The sequence below is a fragment of the Urocampus carinirostris genome, chromosome 1 (genome assembly GCF_059441175.1).
Source record: "Urocampus carinirostris isolate Australia breed hairy pipefish chromosome 1, RoL_Ucar_1.0, whole genome shotgun sequence".
Lineage (NCBI taxonomy): Eukaryota > Metazoa > Chordata > Actinopteri > Syngnathiformes > Syngnathidae > Urocampus > Urocampus carinirostris.
Window position 1 is genome coordinate 68,209,140 of NC_142349.1, and position 21,727 is coordinate 68,230,866.

The following is a 21,727-nucleotide window of genomic DNA, read 5'->3' on the forward strand; positions in this document are numbered from 1 at the left end:
CCACCCCCCTATTTAAATCACAAAATAACTGTGACTAACAACAGTTTTGGGAAAGCTGAGTTCAATTCCCAGCAGCACGGCGGCGCAGTGGTTAGCGCGTGTGCCGCACAGTTCTGAGGTCATGGGAACCTCCTGAGTGGGTTCAAATCCAGCTCCCCGGCCTTACTGTGCGGAATTTGTATGTTCTCCCCGTGCTTGCGTGGGTTTCCTCCGGGCACTTCGGTTTCCTCCCACATTCCAAAAACATGCATTTCAGGTGAATTGGCCGGTCCAAATTGTCCCTCGGTGTGACTGAGCGAGTGAATTGTCTGTCCCCGTGTGCCCTGCGATTGGCTGGCAACCAGTCCAGGGTGTCCCCTGTCCACTGCCCGATGATTGCTGGGATGGGCTCCAGCATCCCCGCGACCCTACTGAGGATAAGCGGTGCAAGCTGATGAGATGAGTTCAATTCCTCAGGCCACACACAAAACCGACTGGAGCCACCTTACTCGAGTCAAGAAATCCCATAAATTGAAAATATTGGACAAACTGAAGTAGGCTACAAAACATCAAGAACCAAATTGACGATTTAAATGAATTACAGAAGAAATTGGAGAACAAAATTATTTAAATCTATCAGTCTGGAAAAGGTCACAACGCATTTCAAAGGCCTCAAGGGCTCCACTGTCAGAGCCGTTATCCACAAATGGAGAAAACTGGGAACCTTCCCAAGAGTGGTCCCAAACTAAGATTACTCTTAGAGTGAGACAACTACTCATCCAGGAAGTTACAAAAGAATCTCGAAAAACGTCCAAAGAACTGCAGGGTTTGCTGGCCTCAGTTAGGGTCGGTGTTCCGAGGTGAAAACCACTGCTGTCAGAAAGGAACACAGAGATTTGTCAAAACACATCTTGATTATCCTCAAGACTTCTGGAGAAACATTCTGTGGACTGATGAGTAAAAAAAGTTACATTTTGGAAACGGCAGCTTGTTACATGTGACAAAAAAGAAATGATGCCAACAGTAAAGCTCAGTGGTGGCAGTGTGTGCCTCACGACCTGGACAACTCGCTGTGGCTGACTGAATAACGAATTCTGGTGTTAACCCAAAGATCTTGAAGGACAACATCCGGCCATCAGTCTGTGCCCTCAAATTCAAACGTTCTTAGATCATGCAGAAGGACAACGATTCGAAACACACCAGCAAGTCTACCTCTAATTGACTCGAAAATGTTCTGGTGTAGCCAAGTCAAAGTCCAGATTTAAATCTAATTTAGATGTGGTGTGACCTTAAACAGGCAGTTCATCCTAGAGAAACCTGGGAAATGTCAGATTTGAAACCATATTGCAAAGAAGAGTGGGCCAAAATCCTTCCATAGCCTTGTGAAAGACCCATGACCGTGATGATCGTTAATGTGTGATTTCTGTTATCACTGCTAAAGGTGCAGTACAATTTTTCACTGCACAACTGCTATTTAAGGTCAACAAAAACATAGTGCCAGAAAACATCTATGAACCATTCATTCGGAAAGAGGGAAATTATAACTTAAGGGGCTGTAGTAAATTACTAATCCCAAAGGTGAGAACCACCAGGAAAAGTATGTGTGTGTCTGTGTGTGGAGTCAAACTTTGGAACAATTTAAAAGACGAGATCAAACAATGTCCAACTATTCACGTGTTCAAATTTAGATACAAAAAAAACATTACTGGCGGAATACAGAGATGAAGAAGGTGTATGAAGTGTTACGAGAGATTGGGAATAGTGTGTCAAACTCATTTGAACTCGGGGGCCACACGATAGAACAAACATTGTGTCGGGGGCCGGACTAGTAGATTTAAGAGAACGAAAAAGAGAGATAAAGAAATAAGAGAAAGAGGGAGAGAGCGTGAGAAACAAAAGAGAAAAAAAGAGAAGTCGCGAGAGAGGGGGAAAGAAAGGGAGAGGAAGAAACAAATCCAAAGAGAAATAAAAAGACAGAAGGAGAGAAAAGAGAAAAGAAAGCGCAATGGGTAGGAAGAGAGAGAGAAAAGTAAAAAAGGAAGTTAGAGCAAATTAAGTTAAAAAGACAGAGAGAGAGAAAGAGACAAAGAGCAATAAAGGAAGAGAAAAATGGAGAGAGAGAGAGAGAGAGAAGATGAAGGGGTAGGGAATATAAGCATTTGCTTGTTACTACCCCTTTTCGAACATATTATGTAACGTTATCTTGTTGTTGAGTTTTTGTTTTTCTTTTGTTGTTATTCTTTTTGTTCTGTTTTTAATTTTAATGTTCGAATGTAGTTTTCATTCATTGGTTTGATGATCTCAAACCTTTGCGAATGAGAAATATGCAAAAAAAAAACAGAAACCCGGAAGAGGGCAACTACTTTTCACGGCACTGTACTTTTGACCACATAGTGTTTTACTATTATCAGTTTTGTGAATGTGAGTGGTTTCTCTTTTTGTGTCTCTCCCTTTCCATTTTCTGCATCTGATCCTGGACCCTCTCGCCCCGTGTCACGTTTAGCCGCCATTCTGGTGACTCAGCTGACCACGCCGTATCTGCGCATCGCCCCGGCGGCCGGAGACCACCACCTCGCAGGTCAGAAACCTCACCAAATAAATTTGAATTAAGAAATCCTAAAAAGTCATAGCAGAGTTTTATGGATTACTAACCTGGCAAAATAACTGAGAAAAAGCAAAATTAAATCAACTTTTTGTCTTCCGCTGTTATATTAACAATTTTTATAGCAACAATATGGATTTTTTTTCGTGTCACTTAACATCTCAACATTCATTTTATATGGCCGGGCTATGAAGGAACTTCAACAAGGGCTGTATAGGGTGGCCGTTTTTTATAATTGTTTTTTAGATTGGACATTTGTTTTCCTACTCCAACTCTCTAGCAATTCTCTCTGGTAGATTGCAGTTAATATGATTTTTTGGGGCTAACCCATCGATGTTCTATTTAACGAAAATGACAATAATACATCAAATTCCTATATGCTAATCGGATGATTTCATGTGTGTATTTGTACCGCAATCATTTTGATTGAATTTATCTTTTTTATTTTTTTTTGGATTATATAAATAATTATCCCTGATCAGCCAGGATTGTTGGGCAAGTCATGTTTGTATAGCCCTTAATCACAAGGAGTCTCAAATGGCTGCACAGACTCAAAGGGCTGCACAGACCACAGTCTATAGCAAACTACTGATAAAGTTAAAACTTATATGAACTCTATGTTGGCAGAATTAAACAAATAAAAACAAGCATTAAGGTAAATAAAATTGATTAGCATTGGTGATGGCCCAAACGCCACTCGCCCCGGCTAGGCTCCCGGCCACACTGCGCGCCCCCGTGTGTCTAGTTAACTTTAGTCACACAGGAAACAGATAAATACACCGGAAATGCAACTTCAAAATAAAAGAGCACAAAACTGATAAACGTACAAGAGATGCTATTAGATTGATTATTGAACCCTTACTTCATATATATATGTGTGTGTGTGTGTGTGTGTGTGTGTGTGTGTGTGTGTGTGTGTGTGTGTGTGTGTGTGTGTGTGTGTGTGTGTGTGTGTGTGTGTGTGTGTGTGTGTGTGTGTGTGTGTGTGTGTGTGTGTGTGTGTGTGTGTGTGTGTGTGAGAAAGATTGGTTTTATATTTAGGAATATAAAAACAAGTTATATTCACACAGTGAATTCTGAGAAATGTTACAACCAAAACGACCACCCTATCACTACAGACTATTGTGACACCCTTTATCTAAAACCTACATGAGGGCAAGGAAAAACTCAAAAACCTTACCGTGAGGAAAATGAAGATATCTTGAGAAGGGACAGTCTCAAAGGGTTGTACAGACCACAGACTTATGCAAACTAAAGACTATTATGACACAAACGTGTACTTGATTACATCCCTGATTTTTATATGAAGACCACATAGACCTAATTAAAAACAAACTACACATAACCTATTTACCAAAAGACAATATCACTGAAAGCCTTAAAGCCCACTATAATTCTCAACTCTTAGTGACCTTTATTTTAGCTTGCATGTGATGAATACTTAATGTATTAAAAAGGAACATCAACTAATGTCAAGTCATTTTTATTCGTGACGCCCTTAATCACAAAGAGTCTCAAATGGATGCACAGACCACAGATGATTGCAAACCACAGACTATGTTGACACCATCCCCTGATCTAAAACCTACATGAGGGCAAGGAAAAACTCAAAAACCTCAGCGTGAGAAAAATTAACCAACCAGTTGCAGGGCACACAGAGACAGACAACTCACTTGCTCATTCACACCTAGGGACATTTTGGACCGGCCAATTTGACCTGAAATGCATGTCTTTGGAATGTGGGAGGAAACCGGAGTGCCCGGAGGAAACCCACGCAAGCACGGGGAGAACATGCAAACTCCGCACAGGAGACTCGATCTGGTGACCTCAGAACTGCCGCACACGCGCTAACCCATGCTCCGCCGTGCTGCTCAAAACAAAAAAAAACTGTGAATTTTAGTCCTAGACCTACCATCAACTTGCATGGAAACTTTATTTCTTTCAGGATACCAAAAATTTGGAATTTTGTGCAAATTCGGTGCAAACTTTTGGCAGGGATGGATTTTTCAAATTTTCTTAGGGGAGGGGGCGTAAGGTGACCAAATTTGGCCATGCTCACTCTCAGCATTTGTTTTGTCATGTTTTGATGAATGTATCTAACAATACTTTTAATAAACATTACATTATTAGTCCAGGAATTACGGTATATTCATTTTGAGCCCTATATACAAAATGCAAACATTTTCTGCTATTGTTGAAGTTTCGGCAGCGCGCAGCCGCGCGCCAAGGTGAAAAAGTCGGCGCAAACATCATTAAAACTGGAGCAGTTGATCTAAAAGACGGGCAAAGTCCGTATTGTCCTCTCCGAGACTCCCAACCTTTCGTCCGCCTTCAAAGCCGGATAAGTTCACCCTCTCTTAATCACGTTTGCGGCCCCTCGCTCACAGACAAAAGATGCTGGCACGAGGAAAAAGATAAAACCCAAAGAGATCCATTTTTTTAAACGCCGTAAATAAGCAAAACCAGGCTGAGACATTGCCCGTACGCGATAGCCGGGAATACGGTTTTAAGGCGATAGGAGGCAAAGCGGCCCCGCGCTTTGCTAAATTTAGAATGATGAATCGCTACGTCGGCATATTGTGGCCACGTGTCGGCTCCCTATCTACGGAAAAAGATGCATATCCATCCCACTGACAAATCCTTTTCGCTTCGGTGAACCGGTAGCCACGCATTGTCCTTTTCTGTCTTTTTCGATTCCCATTGGCCTCACGGCAGGGGTGTTACCAGGGAGAGGCAGGGTTGGGCATTGCCCACACGTGGACGCGCACTGCCCACCCAAAGAAAAGTGGATGGAATCGTGAGGGCAGTCTGAACAGAAATAAAAAAGAAGATAGAAAATAAAGTAAAAAAGTAAAAAATAAAAGCAAGAAAAAGAAGTAAAAAAAAAATCGAGGGAATAAAGAAACAAAATGATAAATAAATGAAATGATCTGCATTTATATAGCGCTTTTCAAGTCAAGACTTCCCAAAGCGCTTTACAGTGTGCTTCACATTTCCCAATAGCGGCCGTGCGGCATGTAAGGCGCTAACCTGCATATTGGGGGTATTAGGGGTTCAGTGTCTTACCCAAGGACACTTCGGCATGTAACACGGAGGAGCTGGGATTCGAACTGCGATCTCTTGATCCCAAGACGAGCGCTCTACCTCCTGAGCCACTGCCGCCCCCTGGTGGAATACAGTTTTAAGGCGATAGGAGGCAAAGAATAAAATAGATAAATCAATAAGGGGAAAAACAGAAATAGTAAAAGAGGAGAAAGCAAGAAAGAGAAGAAGTACCAAGCAATGAAAAAAGAAACAAAAGAAAAAGGAAACTAGAATAGAATAGAATATAATATAGAATATACCTTTATTGTCATTGTTACAAAATTGGTTAACATATTGTGACAACGAAATTGGGCATGACACTCCAGGTTCACACATTCACAGTGAGGTAAAAAACCCAAGAAGATAAAGGAACAGAGAAGATAAAGTTAGAAATGGAGAACATAAGAAGAAAAAAAGCTACCAAAAACAGATGAAACACTAGTGGGGAAAAAAGCGAAAGAAAAAAAATACAGGGAAAAATAAATAAAGCAGAAAAAGAAACAGGAAAAAAATTTAAAAAGGAAAAAAAGAAACACAAAGGTGTAAAAATAATAGATAAAAAGGGGGGGAAGAGGAGAAAGCAAGAAAGAAAAGCAGTACAAAGCTATGAAAAAAGAAACAAAAGAAGGGAAAAAAGGAAAATGGAGAACATAAGAAGAAAAAAGCTAGAAGAAAAGAGACGAAAAACTAGTGGGGGAAAAGCAAAAGGAGGAATACAGGGAAAAAAAAGAAATAAAAAGCAGGAAAAAAACAGGAAATAATAATAAAAAGGAAATCAAGAAACTAAAAGGTGTAAAAAGTTAGGGAACAAGAAAAATACAATGAGAGAAAAAACAAAAAGGCAAGAAAAGAAGCAAAGTAAGAGAAACAACAAAGCAAAGTCACCAGATTAGTCATTTTTAAGCAGACTTGTTGAGAAACATGGCAACAATTTCAAGCATTTTTTAATCATCGAAAACACGACATTCATTTTGAAGGATTTCAAGCACGCGGACAAACCCTGAGTCAAGCATGATCAACCAAAAATGGCTATCCCGGCCATGTTTTCTGGAGATATTTTCCACTGGTTTTCCTCATGACAGCTATTAAAGCGACGGGCACAGACCCTCCTTGGCGGAGGTAATAAATAAGAAGAAGCTCTGGTTAAAATTCCGCTCGGGGAACGGCAATCCCGCCGGGGGGTCGAGACGGGAATACCGAGGAGCCCCGTCCTCTCTCTTGACCGGCTCGAAGTGCGGATTTGTCACAGGGGCGAAAAAAGAAAAAGGAAAACAGCCCCTGTGTGACATCGCCTCCATCGCTTTGCAGCTGATTGCTAACATGTCGGTGAGGCAGGGCCGTTACCGGACGGGTGTCTCGAGAGGGCCGGGTCAAAGTCATGGGGGAGGGGGGCATAGCCATCCCAATTTCTTTTTTTCCAATGCAAGTTAAACTTGATTTCAAGGTTTCTTAGTATTACAATACTTTAAACGATGTATTTATTATTGCTGATAAAACAAGGGGTTTATGTCCAGATATCGAAGCCTCCCTGTGTGGAGTTTGCATGTTCTCCCCATTCCTGGGTGGGTTTCCGCCCACATTCCAAAAACATGCACGTCAGGTTCATTGGCGGTCCAAGGTGCGAATGAGCGAGTGCGCTGTCTCTCCCTGTGTGCCCTGCGACTGGCTGGCAACCAGTTCAGGGTGTCCCCTTACCAGAGCTATGGTCATCTTCTATGCTAAAAACTAGCATCATCTTCCTTTATGTAGAGAGCTAGCATCGTCTTTTTCTATGCCCAGAACTACGGTCATCTTCTATGCTTAAAACTAGCTTAGAGCGAGAGAGAGATCAATCCATCCATCCATTATCTGCATCGCTTATCCTCAGTAGGGTCGCGGGAGTGCTGGAGCCCATCCCAGCTATCGTGCAGTGGGCAGGGGACACCCTGAACTGGTTGCCAGACAGTCGCAGGGCACACAGGGACAGACAACTCGCTCGCTCATTCACACCTAGGGACAATTTGGACGAGCCAATCCACCTGAAATGCATGTCTTTGGAATGTGGTAGGAAACCGGAGTGCCCGGAGGAAACCCACGCAAGCACGGGGAGAACATACAAACTCCGCACAGTAGGTCCGGTAGCTGGATTTGCCGCACACGCGCTAACCACTGTGCCGCCGTGCTGCCCACCTCTAAAATCCTTTATAGTCAAATGTATAAAATCCTTTAGGAAAAACTTGCTCTCTTTGCCGCGACCCTGGTTCTTATCCCTTTGCATTAAATGTTATCGTCAGGCAGTGGGCAGGGGACACCCTGAACTGGTTGCCAGACAGTCGCAGGGCAACAGAGACAGACAACTCGCTCGCTCATTCACACGTAGGGACAATTTGGACCGGCCAATTCACCTGACATGCATGTTTTTGGAAAGGTGGGAGGAAACCGGAGTGCCCGGAGGAAACCCACGCAAGCACGGGGAGAACTTGCAAACTCCACACAGGAGGTTCGATCTCATGACCTCAGTACTGTCCCGCACACGCGCTAACCACTGCCCCGCCATGCTGCCCACAAATATCTTTAATCATTTTATAATTTAAATATACCGTCTTTCCTGAAATGATGTAAAATATTGACATTAATTTTTGAATATTACATATAAATATTTACTCAAATATTTGTAATTTTTTTATTAATATTGTATTGTTTTTACACTGATAATTTGAACTACTCATCCATTTCACGGCACAAGATTTGTGTCATGATTACTGATGTAATGCACGCTCTGTTGGCGCCAACTGCCTCGGACTCTGATTGGTTCCCTGTCACTATTTAAACCCACATCTCTCTCTGTCACCCGTTGTCAGTCCGTCTGCGAACCTCAGTTTACTCAAAGGCAAGCTTTTTCGACCCTGACTCACTCCTGTTTTTGCTCCTGTCTGTTCCTCGGCTTTGACCCGTTTTTCATCTTGACCACGTCTACTCTCCTCTCCTGGCTTTCGACTCGTTGGTGATCCCGACCACGCTTCTGCTCTCCTGTCCCGGCTACTAACCCGTTTTTTTCCGTTCCCGACACGGCCATCGCTCGCCACGGAAGTCCCACTTCCGCGTTCAGAGCGACCTGCTTCCCGCGACCAGCGATCACCGTGGTTGCAATCATTTCCGTTCTTCCCACCAAAACTAAGAGAAACGTAACGCAAGTGGGTCCTGTCTCCGTTCTGGTCCTGACACATTTGCATAAGAAACAGTGTTTCATTCCTCCACCTCGGTGATGAATTGACACAAATATTGACCGATTTGAAATACTGTACATTAAAAATAATAGTTTCTGACAGAAAGACACACCCCAAGAATATAATCCCAATAAATTTATGCCGTTCATGTCAAGGGGCTTTTAAAAACAAACTAATCAACGAGTATTATCCAATTAGCACCGGATTCAAGGCACACAACATGAAATAAATGGCGTCATTTGTGAAGCTCCTTTGACTGCAACCTCTAATGCGACCAAGTTTGATGATCATTTGGAAGATTTATCATAAAAACGTAGTTTTTTGTGGCTTTAATTATTCTCGTCCTTAATGTCGACGTTTAGCAGCGACCTTGAACGTCTGCGAAACTAAAAAAGAAACGCGACTTGAGTAAACAAAACAAAGCAACAGTAGCCATTAAGTACTAAGTATGTTTAATACCTGAGTATGATTAAATACAAATAAATGTAAAATGAAATTTGATTGATGTGGGACCAGACACGAGCTGGTCTAGTGGAGTAGTGGGTGGATGCAAGGGGGGGAAACAGGAATACCCTTGGAAAATGTTCTCTGTTACGCCTATGCAATTACTAAGGGTAACTATCTGTGTGCCTTCAACTGTATTAATAATCACAACCTTTGTTTCCATGGTTATGTTTTTGCTTTTCCCTTTAGCATCACTGCAAGCCTTGGGACCCTTAGCAAATAGATAAAGTACAAATTATACAGTAATTTGTCACTGACTCGGCACACACGTTCCCTGAACTGAAAATAGAGAAAAGCATTTGGGAGTTAATATAACATCAGCATTTTCTTGATGTCCGTACGCAAACCAATAGCAGGCCACAGACTTCGTATGGGTGCTTGAAATCCTTGAAAATGCTTTAGTATTAATGTTAAGTTTGCAAGGATTGAAAAGTGCTTGAAATTAGTCACCTTTGGAAAATGATATGCAAGTGCACGACCTTGTAACGCTCAGGAAAGTCCGGAAGCACAAAGTTTATACAGCACTTGGAGTGCTTTTGGTTTTTCCGTTTTTTTTTTAATTTATTTATTGTTTTTTAGACAACTTGGTGAGACTATTTTTCTTAAAACTAACATATGTCACTCATAACATGCTTTTTTAAATTCTTCGAATACTTTTTGATCTGTAACAATAATTTACATTTTTTTTTTTAATATATTTTACATTTTCTTTTTTTAAACATTAGTTAAATAAAACAAAGCATGATGGAAGATTACTTAATTTGACTGATTTTAAATAATATTTTATTTTACAAATATATGATACATAATCCTAATATAACATTAAATAGAATAACAGACGTTATTTCAGACACTGCTTTAACTTACTTTTGGGAGATGCGCTTTAAGAGTGAGGCGACTCCCACCTCTGTGGTAAAAAGTGGCTGAAAAAAAGCGTTCTGACCATTTTCTCAACCGCATCAAGCTTTCTTATTCCACTTAAATTTCAAAAGAAACGTCTCGCCTCTTCTTTACACTTTACACCAACCATATCGAATGAATGCACGCGATATTAAACAATATTGGGGCGGCATTAGCTCAGGAGGTAGAGCGCTCGTCTTGGGAGATCGCTGGTTCGAATCCCGGCTCCTCCGCGTTAAATGTCAAAGTGTCCTTGGGCAAGACACTGAATCCCTAATGCCCCAAATGAGAAGGTAGGTGCCTTGCATGGCTGACGCGGCTATCATTGTGTGAGTGTGTGTGTGAATGGGTAAGTGTGAAGCACATTGTAAAGCACTTTGGGAGGTCTTCATTGACTTGAAAAGCGCTATATAAATAAATAAATAAAAATTAGCGCACCGGAGATACATTATAAAATGTTTACATATGAACTAGGAAGAGGAAGCGGATTTCTTCTTCGGGGTGGATGCTGGGTGACCTCTCACAGTGCCACACGCCGGTAGTGGCGGAAAGAAGCACTACAGTAATGTCCTGTACTCGGAAAAAGGTAGATAGAAATTTAATGTCTGGATATTTTTCGACATCCCGAAAAAAAGAATCGTATCTACTGTTTTTCGTCAGTCGAACGGTCGTTAGTAGGGGAGCGACTGTACACTTTTTTAGGTAGAAGGCAGAAAAAGAACCCTATTCCCCTTGTTTCGTATCTGGGGGTTCTACTGTTCTGGTTTCATTTTGCAGTATCGGATACCAGCCAATAGCTGGGATGGGCTCCAGCACCCCCGCGACCCTACTGAGGATAAGCGGTGCAGATAATGGAAGGGAAAAAAAGGATACCAGCAGCAGATATTGAATCCAAGTCCATAATTTGTTTCCGTTTTGTGGCTAAACTCCGTATTCTGTCCAGGCGCCGCCACCCACAAGCCGGACGCCGTGGAGCCGGAGAAGCAGACCGACCACACGGTGAAGATCGCCGGAGTCATCGCCGGCATCCTGCTGTTTGTCATCATCTTCCTGGGCGTGGTGCTCCTCATGAAGAAAAGGTAAGGGCCCGTTCTCCGGCGCGAAGACGGAATTCAATCGGGCGGTCACGCCCCCTCGAGGAAATATTAATCCCCTTACGCTTTCCAGCAAACGCCGGGAGCTGGCGAGGCCCTGCGAAGGAGATAAGCCTTAAAAAAAAGAGAAAAAAAACGAATATTCTAAAAGTGTTTGCGGACGCCTAGCTAAAGGCTATGTTTGCGTAAGGCCCCGCCGCTCGTACGGCTGCGATAATAAGAAGCAAAGCTCTGCAAATATCAAGCCTCCACGCTGACTGTTTATAAATTTGTGTTTCTATTCTTCGGAAATGTGAACCGTCACGTGGCACGGGGGGCAAGTGTGTGGTTTCGGGTGCTTTGGTTGGCTTTCTGTGAGGGAAATGTTGCAAAATCTCATCTCATCTCATCAGCCGTACCGCTTATCCTCATTAGGGTCGCGGGGGGGCTGGAGCCCATCCCAGCCATCTCCGGGCAGTGGGCAGGGGACACCCTGAACTGGTTGCCAGCCAATCGCAGGGCTTACAGGGACAGACAACACATTCGCTCATTCACACCTAGGGACAATTTGGACCGGCCAATTTACCTGAAATGCATGTTTGGAACGTGGGAGGAAACCGGAGTGCCCGGAGGAAACCCACGCAAGCACAGGGAGAACATACAAACTCCGCACAGGAAGTCTGGAGCTGGATTTGAACCCACGACAGGTTCCCATGACATGAACTGTGCCGCACAAGCGCTAACCACTGCGCCGCCATGCTGCCCATGTTGCAAAATATATTGGAAAATAGGAAAGAGATGATCTGACGATATACCGTAAATTCTGGACTATAGAGCGCACCTGATTATAAGCCGCACCCACCACATTTCGGGAGGAAAAGCGATTTTGTACATACACAAGCCGCAACTGTATATTAGCCGCATGCGCCCACATTGAAGAAACGCAATAATTTTGGTTTGAACAAATTTCTTGACACTAATAACAGCAAACAAACAATGTGAGGTTTTAACAACCCTTCTCGACAATCTTAACAGCAATCAAGCATATTCACAATTTCGTTATGTAACATCTTTGTTAGTGTCAATAGATCCGTCCGGTTTGAACAAATTTATTGACACTAATAACAGCAAACAAACAATGTGAGGTCCAAAAAACACAGCCGGCAAAATGAACGGAAAATGATACCGGTACTTAAGATTTAATGCAGACCTGCAGAGTCCGGGTCCCTGTTGAAAGTAATCCAAGGAAAAAAGTATATATTTCCAAAGGTAAGGGTGGGAAAAATATATATCCACTATTGCCGGCCGCGTCCACAAACACGTCTCACCTTTACTCCACTTCCCGTCAGCCCGCGTTTGCCCCGCCTCTTCTTTTTCATTTGCTCGTACAAAACATCAGAATAAGTTTCTAAAATAAATACATTACAAAAATATACAGTTGCAAATACATATTATACATGGGTTACACATATTTACAAAGAAAGACGGTACACCGAGAGAGTTTTCAAAGCTTTAATAATAATAATATTAGAACTTTCATCACAAACCGTGCCTGTGACGGGTAGCAAAACGCTACTAGCAACACGCTCGCAACACAGTAAGCAGCTCTGTTAAGAAAACATACCGTACTTGTAATAAGCACGGTATACCGTCCGCATCTTCCCCCTCATAAATTGAAGTCATCAAAGTCGTCTTCCTCCAGTATGGGAAAGAGACTTTGTCACATAGACGTCGTACCATGCTCCCTTACTCAAAAACACGCTAGAATCACGCTCGCAAAGTAAAGTTTACGTGCGGGAGCTCTCTTTCCTTCTATGCTCGATTGCGTTTAGCTTGAAAGTTGCGTCATATGCCTTTCTTTTTGCAATCTGCATGATGAGGATATGTCTACGCTAAATTAATTTGTGCACAAGCTAAGAAGTTGCAGTCTTCCTCTAAGCATATATTCCACCGGTCTAAATATTACCTTTTGTACTCGAGCGCTGCTGGCGGCCGTTAGAAAAATGACATGAATTGGCCGCATCACTGAATAAGCCGCACGGTTGAAAATTTGGGAAAAAAGTAGCGGCTTATAGTCCGGAATTTACGGTTACTGAATTTCAAGTCAGATTTCCCCCTTCGGAAGAAGAAATCTTCTTGTGTCTTATTGACTTGATTGGGTTGGCCTGTGTATGCTTCTTATTGCATGTTTTTGGGGTATAAAAAGGGGCTGTAGTGAACTTTTGTAATTATTGCCCCAGTCTTCTGAATAATATGTTAAATATGTCAGAACTAGAGAACAATATAATAAATACAATGCATTATAGTTTAAAATGAATTTGTCTTCATTAATTATTGAAATGCTTTTAGATACTTTAGTTTGTATGTGTCTGATGTGTGTTTTCCAGCTTAATTTATTGTCTATTATGACCCCTAAAAACTTTATTTCTGATACAATGCCTATTTTTACTTCTAAATTTTGATTTGCCTTGCAATTACCAAAGAATATGACTTTGATTTTATTTCAATTTAAAGATAATTTATTTATATCCGTCCATACGTTCAGGTTAATTAATTCACGATTAATGCAGGTTACCAAATCAATATATCATTTGAATAGAAAATATTCGTGTTATTAATTTTTCTGTTTATTTTGTAAACGGAAATTGTGTGGCTACACAGACAGCTAGCAACAAGGAACATCCATATTGGCACAGATGCTCTTCAGCGGATTTTTTTTTTTAATCTGTCGGCATTATCGTGTGTTTTGAAGTAAATATTTTACACGGTTGGATTTACTCGATTCTCGTAGATGTAAGTAGGCAATGGTTGCGTACTATCAACCAACGTGATGCCTGAAAGATGATGTCTTTTGTGACTTATAGTTTCTGGGTAGGCAGCACGGCGGCGCAGTGGTTAGCGCGTGTGCGGCACAGTTCTAAGGTCTTGGGAACCTCCTGTGTGGGTTTAAATCCAGCTACCAGAAGTCCCGTGCGGAGTTTGTATGTTCTCCCCGTGCTTGCGTGGGTTTCCTCCCACATTCCAAAGACATGCATTTCAGGTGGATTGGCCGGTCCAAATTGTCCCGAGGTGTGAATGAGCGAGTTGTCTGTCCCTGTGTGCCCTGCGATTGGCTGGCAACCAGTTCAGGGTGTCCCCTGCCCACTGCCTAATGATTGCTGGGATGGGCTCCAGCACCCCGCGACCCTACTGAGGATAAGCGGTGCAGCTAATGATGAGATGCGTTTCCGGGTATCTTGTTTCTGTCTGATGGTCCTTGAAGAGAATTTGAAATTGTCATCATATTGTCTTCAAGAGTTTAAGCTTTCCAATAATATGTGACATGACATATTTCAGTGACTGGTGACCTCGTGGGCAGCACGGCAACACAGTGGTTAGCTAGTGTGTGGCACAGTTCTGAGGTCATGAGATCGAACCTCCTGTGTGGAGTTTGCATGTTCTCCCCGTGCTCACGTGGGTTTCCTCCAGGCACTCCGGTTTCCTCCCACATTACAAAAACATGCATGTCAGGTGAATTGGCCGGTCCAAATTGTCCCTAGGTGTGAATGAGCGAGTGAGTTGTCTGTTCCTTTTCATGTGCATTGTTTTATAATGCTGTTTAACCATATACATGGTAGAGGTACGACCGTTTCTAAAAAATCCAACGCTCCCCTACTTACAAACGAGATTCCGGATGATCGTTCGTAAGTTGAATTTGTTTGTACGTTGCTTCAGTCCAATATTTTGTATGTTTTAATGTTTATATAAGTAGGTTTAAGGCTTATATAATTAACCTGTATTTTTTTGTCCTAAAAATAATAGTTCCATAAAGATAAATAAAGTTGAGTTTAACTTACTTTTGTAAGACGAGCTTCAAGAGTAGGGCGACGTCTTTCTCCTTTGTAGAAAGTGGCCGAAAAAAAGTGATCCAACCATTTTCTCCACCGCATCAAGCTTCCTTATTCCACTTTTATTTCAAATGAACTGGTCTGCCTCTTCTTTACACTTTACACCAATCATATTAAATAGATGCACGAGATATTAAACAATAAAAATGTCAAAGTTCTTAGCGCGCTGGAGATACAGTATAAAATGTATACACACGAACTAGGAAGCTGAAGCCGGATTTCTTCTTCGGTGTGGATGCTGGTTGAGCTCTCACAGCGCCACCGCCGGTAGTAGCAGAAAGGAGTACTACAGTACTGTCCTGTACTCGGAAAAAGGTGCGCCCAATACGAAATCTAACTTAAAGCGATACCCGGGTATTTTTCGACATCAGGAAAAAATGTTTGTATCTACCGTTTTTGTAAGTTAGATGGTCATAAGTCGGGGAGCGTCTGTATACAAACAATATGCTAAATGCTAAAAGATTTTTAAAAATGGATGTAAATTGTGTTCATACGGCTGTTAAAAAAACGATTTAATTTGAATGTTGTGTTTACAGTTTGTCAAAAGTGCTTGGACTCTAGGTAAAATGCTTGTAAAAGCTTGAAGCTGTTGCCATTTTTTCTTAACAAGTCTGTTTATAAATGACGCTGACACTGTTCTCTAGTGCAGGGGTGTCAAAGTCATTTTAACTCGGGGGCCACACGGTAGAACAAACATTCTGTCGGGGGCCGGACTAGTAGATTAAAGAGAAAGAAAAAGAGAGAGAGGGAGAGAGCGTGAGAAACAAAAAAAAGTCGTGAGAGAGGGGGAAAAGAAAGGGAGAGGAAGAAAGAATTCCAAAGAGAAAAAGAAAGTCAGAAGGAGAGAAAAGAGAAAAGAGGGCGTGAAGAGTATGAAGAAAGAAAGTCAGAAGGAGAGAAAAGAAAGCGCGAAGAGTATGAAGAAAGAAAGACAGAAAGAAAGACAGAAAAAAAGTCAGAAAGAAAGAAAGAAAGACAGAAAGAAAGAAAGAAAGAAAGACAGCAAGAAAGACAGAAAGACAGAAAAAAAGTCAGAAAGAAAGTCAGAAAGAAAGAAAGTCAGAAAGAAAGAAAGAAAGAACGAAAGAAAGTCAGAAAGAAAGTCAAAAAGAAAGAAAGTCAGAAAGAAAGAAAGAAAGTCAGAAAGACGTAAAGACAGAAAGAAAGTCAGAAGGAGAGAAAAGAAAGCGCGAAGGGTATGCAGAGAGAAAGAAAGAAAGGCAGAAAGAAAGGCAAAAAGAAAGAAAGGCAGTAAGAAAGAAAGGCAGAAAGAAAGAGAGAGAGAGAACTAAATACAAGTAGTGTCTTTGTGAGAGGCACCTGGCTTTGGCAACATCAAGTTGCTATATCTAAACTAGCAGCTTGTTTTTCTCTTGCGCTTCTCTGAGTGTGGTCTCACGGGCCGGATTCAATCCCTTGGCGGGCCTGATCTGGCCCGCGGGCCGCCAGTTTGACACCTGTGCTCTAGTGGCTTCGCTTTGCCAATGCATTCCTTCTTGATTTATTATAAATTATGGACTATTAGGGACCATACTTAAAATTAAAGTAGCATTGCCCGGTGGTACAGTTATAACGGGAAGAACTTCCTGCAACTGAAAATGTAAGATAAATATTACTGTTATTTTTACCCAATAACAACCGCCTGAGCGCTCGTCTTGGGATCAAGAGATCGCAGGTTCGATTCCCGGCTCTTCCGTGTTATATGTCGAAGTGTCCTTGGGCAAGACACTGAATCTCTAATACCCCAATAAGCAGGTAGGCACCTTGAATGGCTGACTCCCTATTGGTGTGTGAGTGTGTGTGTGTGAATGGGTAAGTGTGAAGCTCATTGTAAAGCGCTTTGGGAGGTCTTCATTGACTTGAAAAACGCTAAATAAATGCAGATCATCTACATTTAAAATACTTTTACAGAGTAGTGGCCTGGTAATGGAATTTATTTACTTATCAAGCAATTTCTATTATTATTTCATGAAGCAAAATGTGTTGAAAAATAACGGACACATACAGGATGTATATTCACCCTGTCTATTGATTTTTAAGATCTGTGTGGTTCTCCAGCTCACTGGTAATAGTCTTCACTTAAGCTCAATCAAAACCGAGGCAGGAGAATTTCCTGCAAATGACTGGGGCCATCAGGGGTGTCGGATAGGCCGACCCAAGTCGCGTGCGGCCACATGCGAGCGCCTTGTTAAGTTCTCACCCGGGAGGTCTGATGTAGTTTTTTTCTCCCAGTCGTGTTACAATTGTGTGTTTGGCATTTTGCTTGAAAACAGAATAATATTGACCGAAAAGTGATGCCTAATCCTATAGATGGCATGCAGTGGAGACTGCTGTTTAAAACACCGGATTATCAAACCTGTTCCTTTTGGTTGTTCAAGAGTGTAGTTTCATGCTTGGAGAAGCAGTGTGCTAAACGGCTCTTCAGGTTGTTTTTGCTTCTTGCTTCTAACCCTACACGACCAAATATTATGTAAAATTGTGCACAAAATGACTTAAAGGAAGGGGCGGGGGGAATAGATCAAAAGAGAAAATAATACCAAAATGAAAAGTAGTGAAAAGCTGAGAAAAAAAAGAGACAAAAGGAAGAGAAAAAAGAAGGAAAAATTCTGTAAAAAGCCAGAAAAAAAGAAAAGAAAGAAACAAAGGAAAAAAAGTAAATAGAGAACAAAAAAAAAGAAACAGCTAGGAAAAAATAAACAGAATGAGATTTTTTTAAAGGAATTTAAAAAAAATGAAAAAAAACAGGAAAAAAGAAGAAAAAGTATGTGTTGCATTCAAATAATTTCCAATGATACCAAGTCAATCTTCTTGCCAACATTGTACTTCCACTAAAAAATGTAATTAAATACAGTTGTGTATCGTGCAACCGACTCAATAAGCCCCACAAAATGTTAGTATTATGCGACAAAAGATACCAGAAAAAAAAGAAATGGAAATCTTGTGAAAGAATTGTAAAAACAAATGACGTTTGTAGGCCCTGCAACCTTTGCAATCGTACATTAGTCAATTCCTTCAAAAGTGATTTTTTTTTTTTTGCATCGCCGGAATCTCAGCAAAATGTAACGTGATGTCAAGTTTTGGACATGTTTGATAATTAATTATCTTGCCACACTTGGGATTGCCGTCGCTCACTGTTGTTTCAAGCGTTGCTCACTGACTTTGTGTGAACGCCCGTAAGGAAAATGACAGGGAACATTGGACAGGACCCACTTGCGTGCGTTTCTCTTGTTTTTTTGGGGGAAGAAGGGAAAGGATAGTACCCACGATCTCTAGATCGCTGGTCGCGGGTCAGCACGTTGCTCAGACGCGGAAGTGGTATTTCCGTGGCGAGCGATGGCGGTGTCGAGAGCGGAAAAAACAGGTCAGTAGCCGGGACGGGGGAGCAAAAATCGTGGTCGAGATCAAAAAAAGGGTCGGAGCCGGGAAACAGACGTGAGCCTGAACAGGAGAGAGTCGGGGTCGAAAAGCTTGCCTAGCGTAAGCTGAGGTTCGCAGACGGACTGACAACCGGTGACAGGAAGACGGGGGTATGAAAAGTGACAGGGAGCCAATTGGCGGCTCAGGTGCCATGTGACTTGACTTGAGCAGGGCATTATCGCCACCTACTGTTCTGTTTTTTCTTTTTCTTAGCAGTATTTCACCAGGGCAAAGGCCTCGACCCACTGAAAACAGGACTGCGACACACTTTTGGGTCCTGACCCACCAGTAGAGACACTGAATCAAAATAAGAGAAACATGATATGAACGACAGATGATACTTGATGTAGAAAGTTATCCATCTATCTGTCTATCCATCTGTCTATCCATCTATCTATCTATCTATCTCTATCTATCTATCTATCTATCTATCTATCTATCTATCTATCTATCTATCTATCTATGGTATCTATCTATGGTATCTATCTATCTATCTATCTATCTATCTATCTATCTATCTATCAATGGTATCTATCTATCTATCTATCTATGGTATCTATCTATCTATCTATCTATCTATGGTATCTATCTATCTATCTATCTATGGTATCTATCTATCTATCTATGGTATCTATCTATGGTATCTATCTATCTATCTATCTATCTATCTTTCTATTTATCTACATATAAGGAAAATAGTCTCGCCAAGTTATTTCCATTAAATTTAAGTTTTATTTTTGTATTTTACTAGAATTAAAAAAACAACGTTAAAAATCAACTCTATTCTTTCACAGTTTAAGTTAACCTGGATTTACTCACTGTAGCTTATTGACATTGGTTACCCCTCAAAAATTTTGTTCTAGGGTTTTTTTTAGTGGGATGTATTAGACAAAAGTGCCGATTATTCACAACCTTTAAGGTGTATTTTTCATCTTTCAAAGAGAAAAATTTGAGCGTCCCATCACGCTCGCCTTGGAGCCTCCACGTGCCGTCACCATGTCTGATTATGTTCTTTTTATTTCTTTTCCTTCCAAAAACATTAATCTGTTCTTTCACTTTTTTTCTTTCCATTCCATGTCTGTCCCCCGCCCTCCCCGTCCCCCTTTTTCTCTCCTCGTCCTCCACTGCTTAAAACCTCCCACCACCGTCACCACCACCACCTCCACCACCACCAGAAGAACCTATCACTCCTACACTTACTACCTGTAAGTAACCAAACTCGGCGTCCATGTTTGCCTCCCCCCCTGCCCCAATTTTACACCTCCCCTCCCACAATCTACATCCCACGTCTATGTACATGGCAGGATTAGCATTTGTAGTGCATCGCTCATACTCGGCATGCAGTTGTTCCTCTTCTTCATCTTCCCACATCTCCTGCTTTATTTTTTTGTCGGTCTTACCTGATTTTCCTTCCCCGTCTCCCACTCCAGCATGCTTTGTTGGCTCTCTGCACGTGCACCCGTGACTATTATCCCTTTTTGAATATTGCCGACACGCACAAAACAATCGAATCGAGTCTTGAATGGCGGAGAGGCTTACAATGTGCAGCGTCGCTATTTTTTTCACCCCTTTTTTGTGGCTAATCTGCGTCGATCGCGGGGACGGCACGGAGGCTGCTTCTCTTCAAAGGACGTCCCACAATGCACCTGGAGATAATACTTCTCGTGCGCGTCCGCCGCTTGAACGAATCTGTAGAAATTCTGCTTATTATTTTTTTTAATAAGTTCTCGTTTGCGTTTTGAATAGCTGCTGGGTCTTTTTTTGGCAAACGTTGCTCGCTTTCGCGCGGTGGATTTTCATTTCAAGTCGAGGCAGATTTATTTGTGACGCCCGTAATCACAAATGGTCTCAGAGGACTGAAATCGACATTCCACGGACAGACTGAGGAGATAATTTATCCTTCATGCCATGAGGCTCTTTAACTCCACCCGGGACAGTAAAAGCCCACATTAAACCCCACCCCCACATTTGCATATTACCCTATTTCCATTACAGTGTGTATTTTCCGTAGCACTGTTTAAATACTCTATAGCAAAACGTTATATTGGGTATTTTTGTATTCCATATCTTTATTTTATTATTTTATTATTTTATTTTTCAACACAAGGATACTGCTGGAAGTGTGAATTTCCCAAGACAAGTGCTCTACCTCCTGAGCTAATGTAGAACAATTTTATACAGTGGAACCTCAGTTCTCGACCATAATCCGTTCCAGAACCCACAAAGCAATTATGTATTGCTTTGTAAAGAGGAAATATTGTCACGGTTGCCATGGCACCCAATTGGCCCTGCCCGAGTGCCGCCAACTTTGGCTCGTTGACAAATTGGCTTCCCTTCTATTTAAGCTTAGTGCTCTCACTCACCCTTGGTCAGTCCGTCAACAAACCTCTGCCCCACAGGACATGGGTTTTTGACGGTTTCCTGCCTACCTTTCCTGTCCGGTATCATTCCCGTATATTTTTGTCCCGTTTATCATTATCTCCAGTTTTCGTTCCCGTCTAGTTTGTCCTGTTTAATTTCGATATCCTGTTTTAATATCTGTCCTGTCAAGTCAAGTCACATTTATTTATATAGCCTTTAATCACAAAAATGTCTCAAAGGACTGCACAGGATTAAAATTACAAAATTACACTATTACCTGATCTTAAACCAGTCTGTCCCGTCCTGTCCAGGATCGACTCCATCTGTCCGATATCTGCTCGGGCAATTGTTATCGATCTCGTCGGCCCTGGCTTTCTGTCATTCCAGACTGCTGCCTAACGTGCATGACTCCCCATTTCCCGTAAAATAAAAGGCTAGTGTGAGAAACGTCACGCATTTGGGTTCTCCTCTTGTTCCGGTTCATGACAAATGTATTCTTCTATCTTTGTTTTATTTCAGAAGTGGATTTCTGTTCCCCTGGATTTTGGCTTCTGATTGTCATTAGGGTGCAATAGTGGGTCCTAAAGTTGATCCAGTTGAGAAACATTGGTTTAAATAACAATGGCCAGAAATTGAACAAAATGTAAATTTGACTATGATCAGTTCTGTTGATTAATTTCTTATAAGAATCGGAGCTAAATCCAGGCCCTATTG

General features: G+C 41.7%; 1 protein-coding gene across 1 annotated transcript in view; it reads left to right on the forward strand.

Moving 5' to 3' along the window:
• LOC148376640 (receptor-type tyrosine-protein phosphatase mu) overlaps positions 1–21,727 on the forward strand; it is a 366,093-nt gene that overhangs the window by 223,532 nt on the left and 120,834 nt on the right. The window contains exons 14-16 of the mRNA XM_088349733.1: positions 2,483–2,557; positions 11,219–11,354; positions 19,828–19,857. Coding sequence (XP_088205859.1) covers positions 2,483–2,557; positions 11,219–11,354; positions 19,828–19,857 — 241 coding nt within the window. The remainder of the gene's footprint in view (positions 1–2,482; positions 2,558–11,218; positions 11,355–19,827; positions 19,858–21,727) is intronic.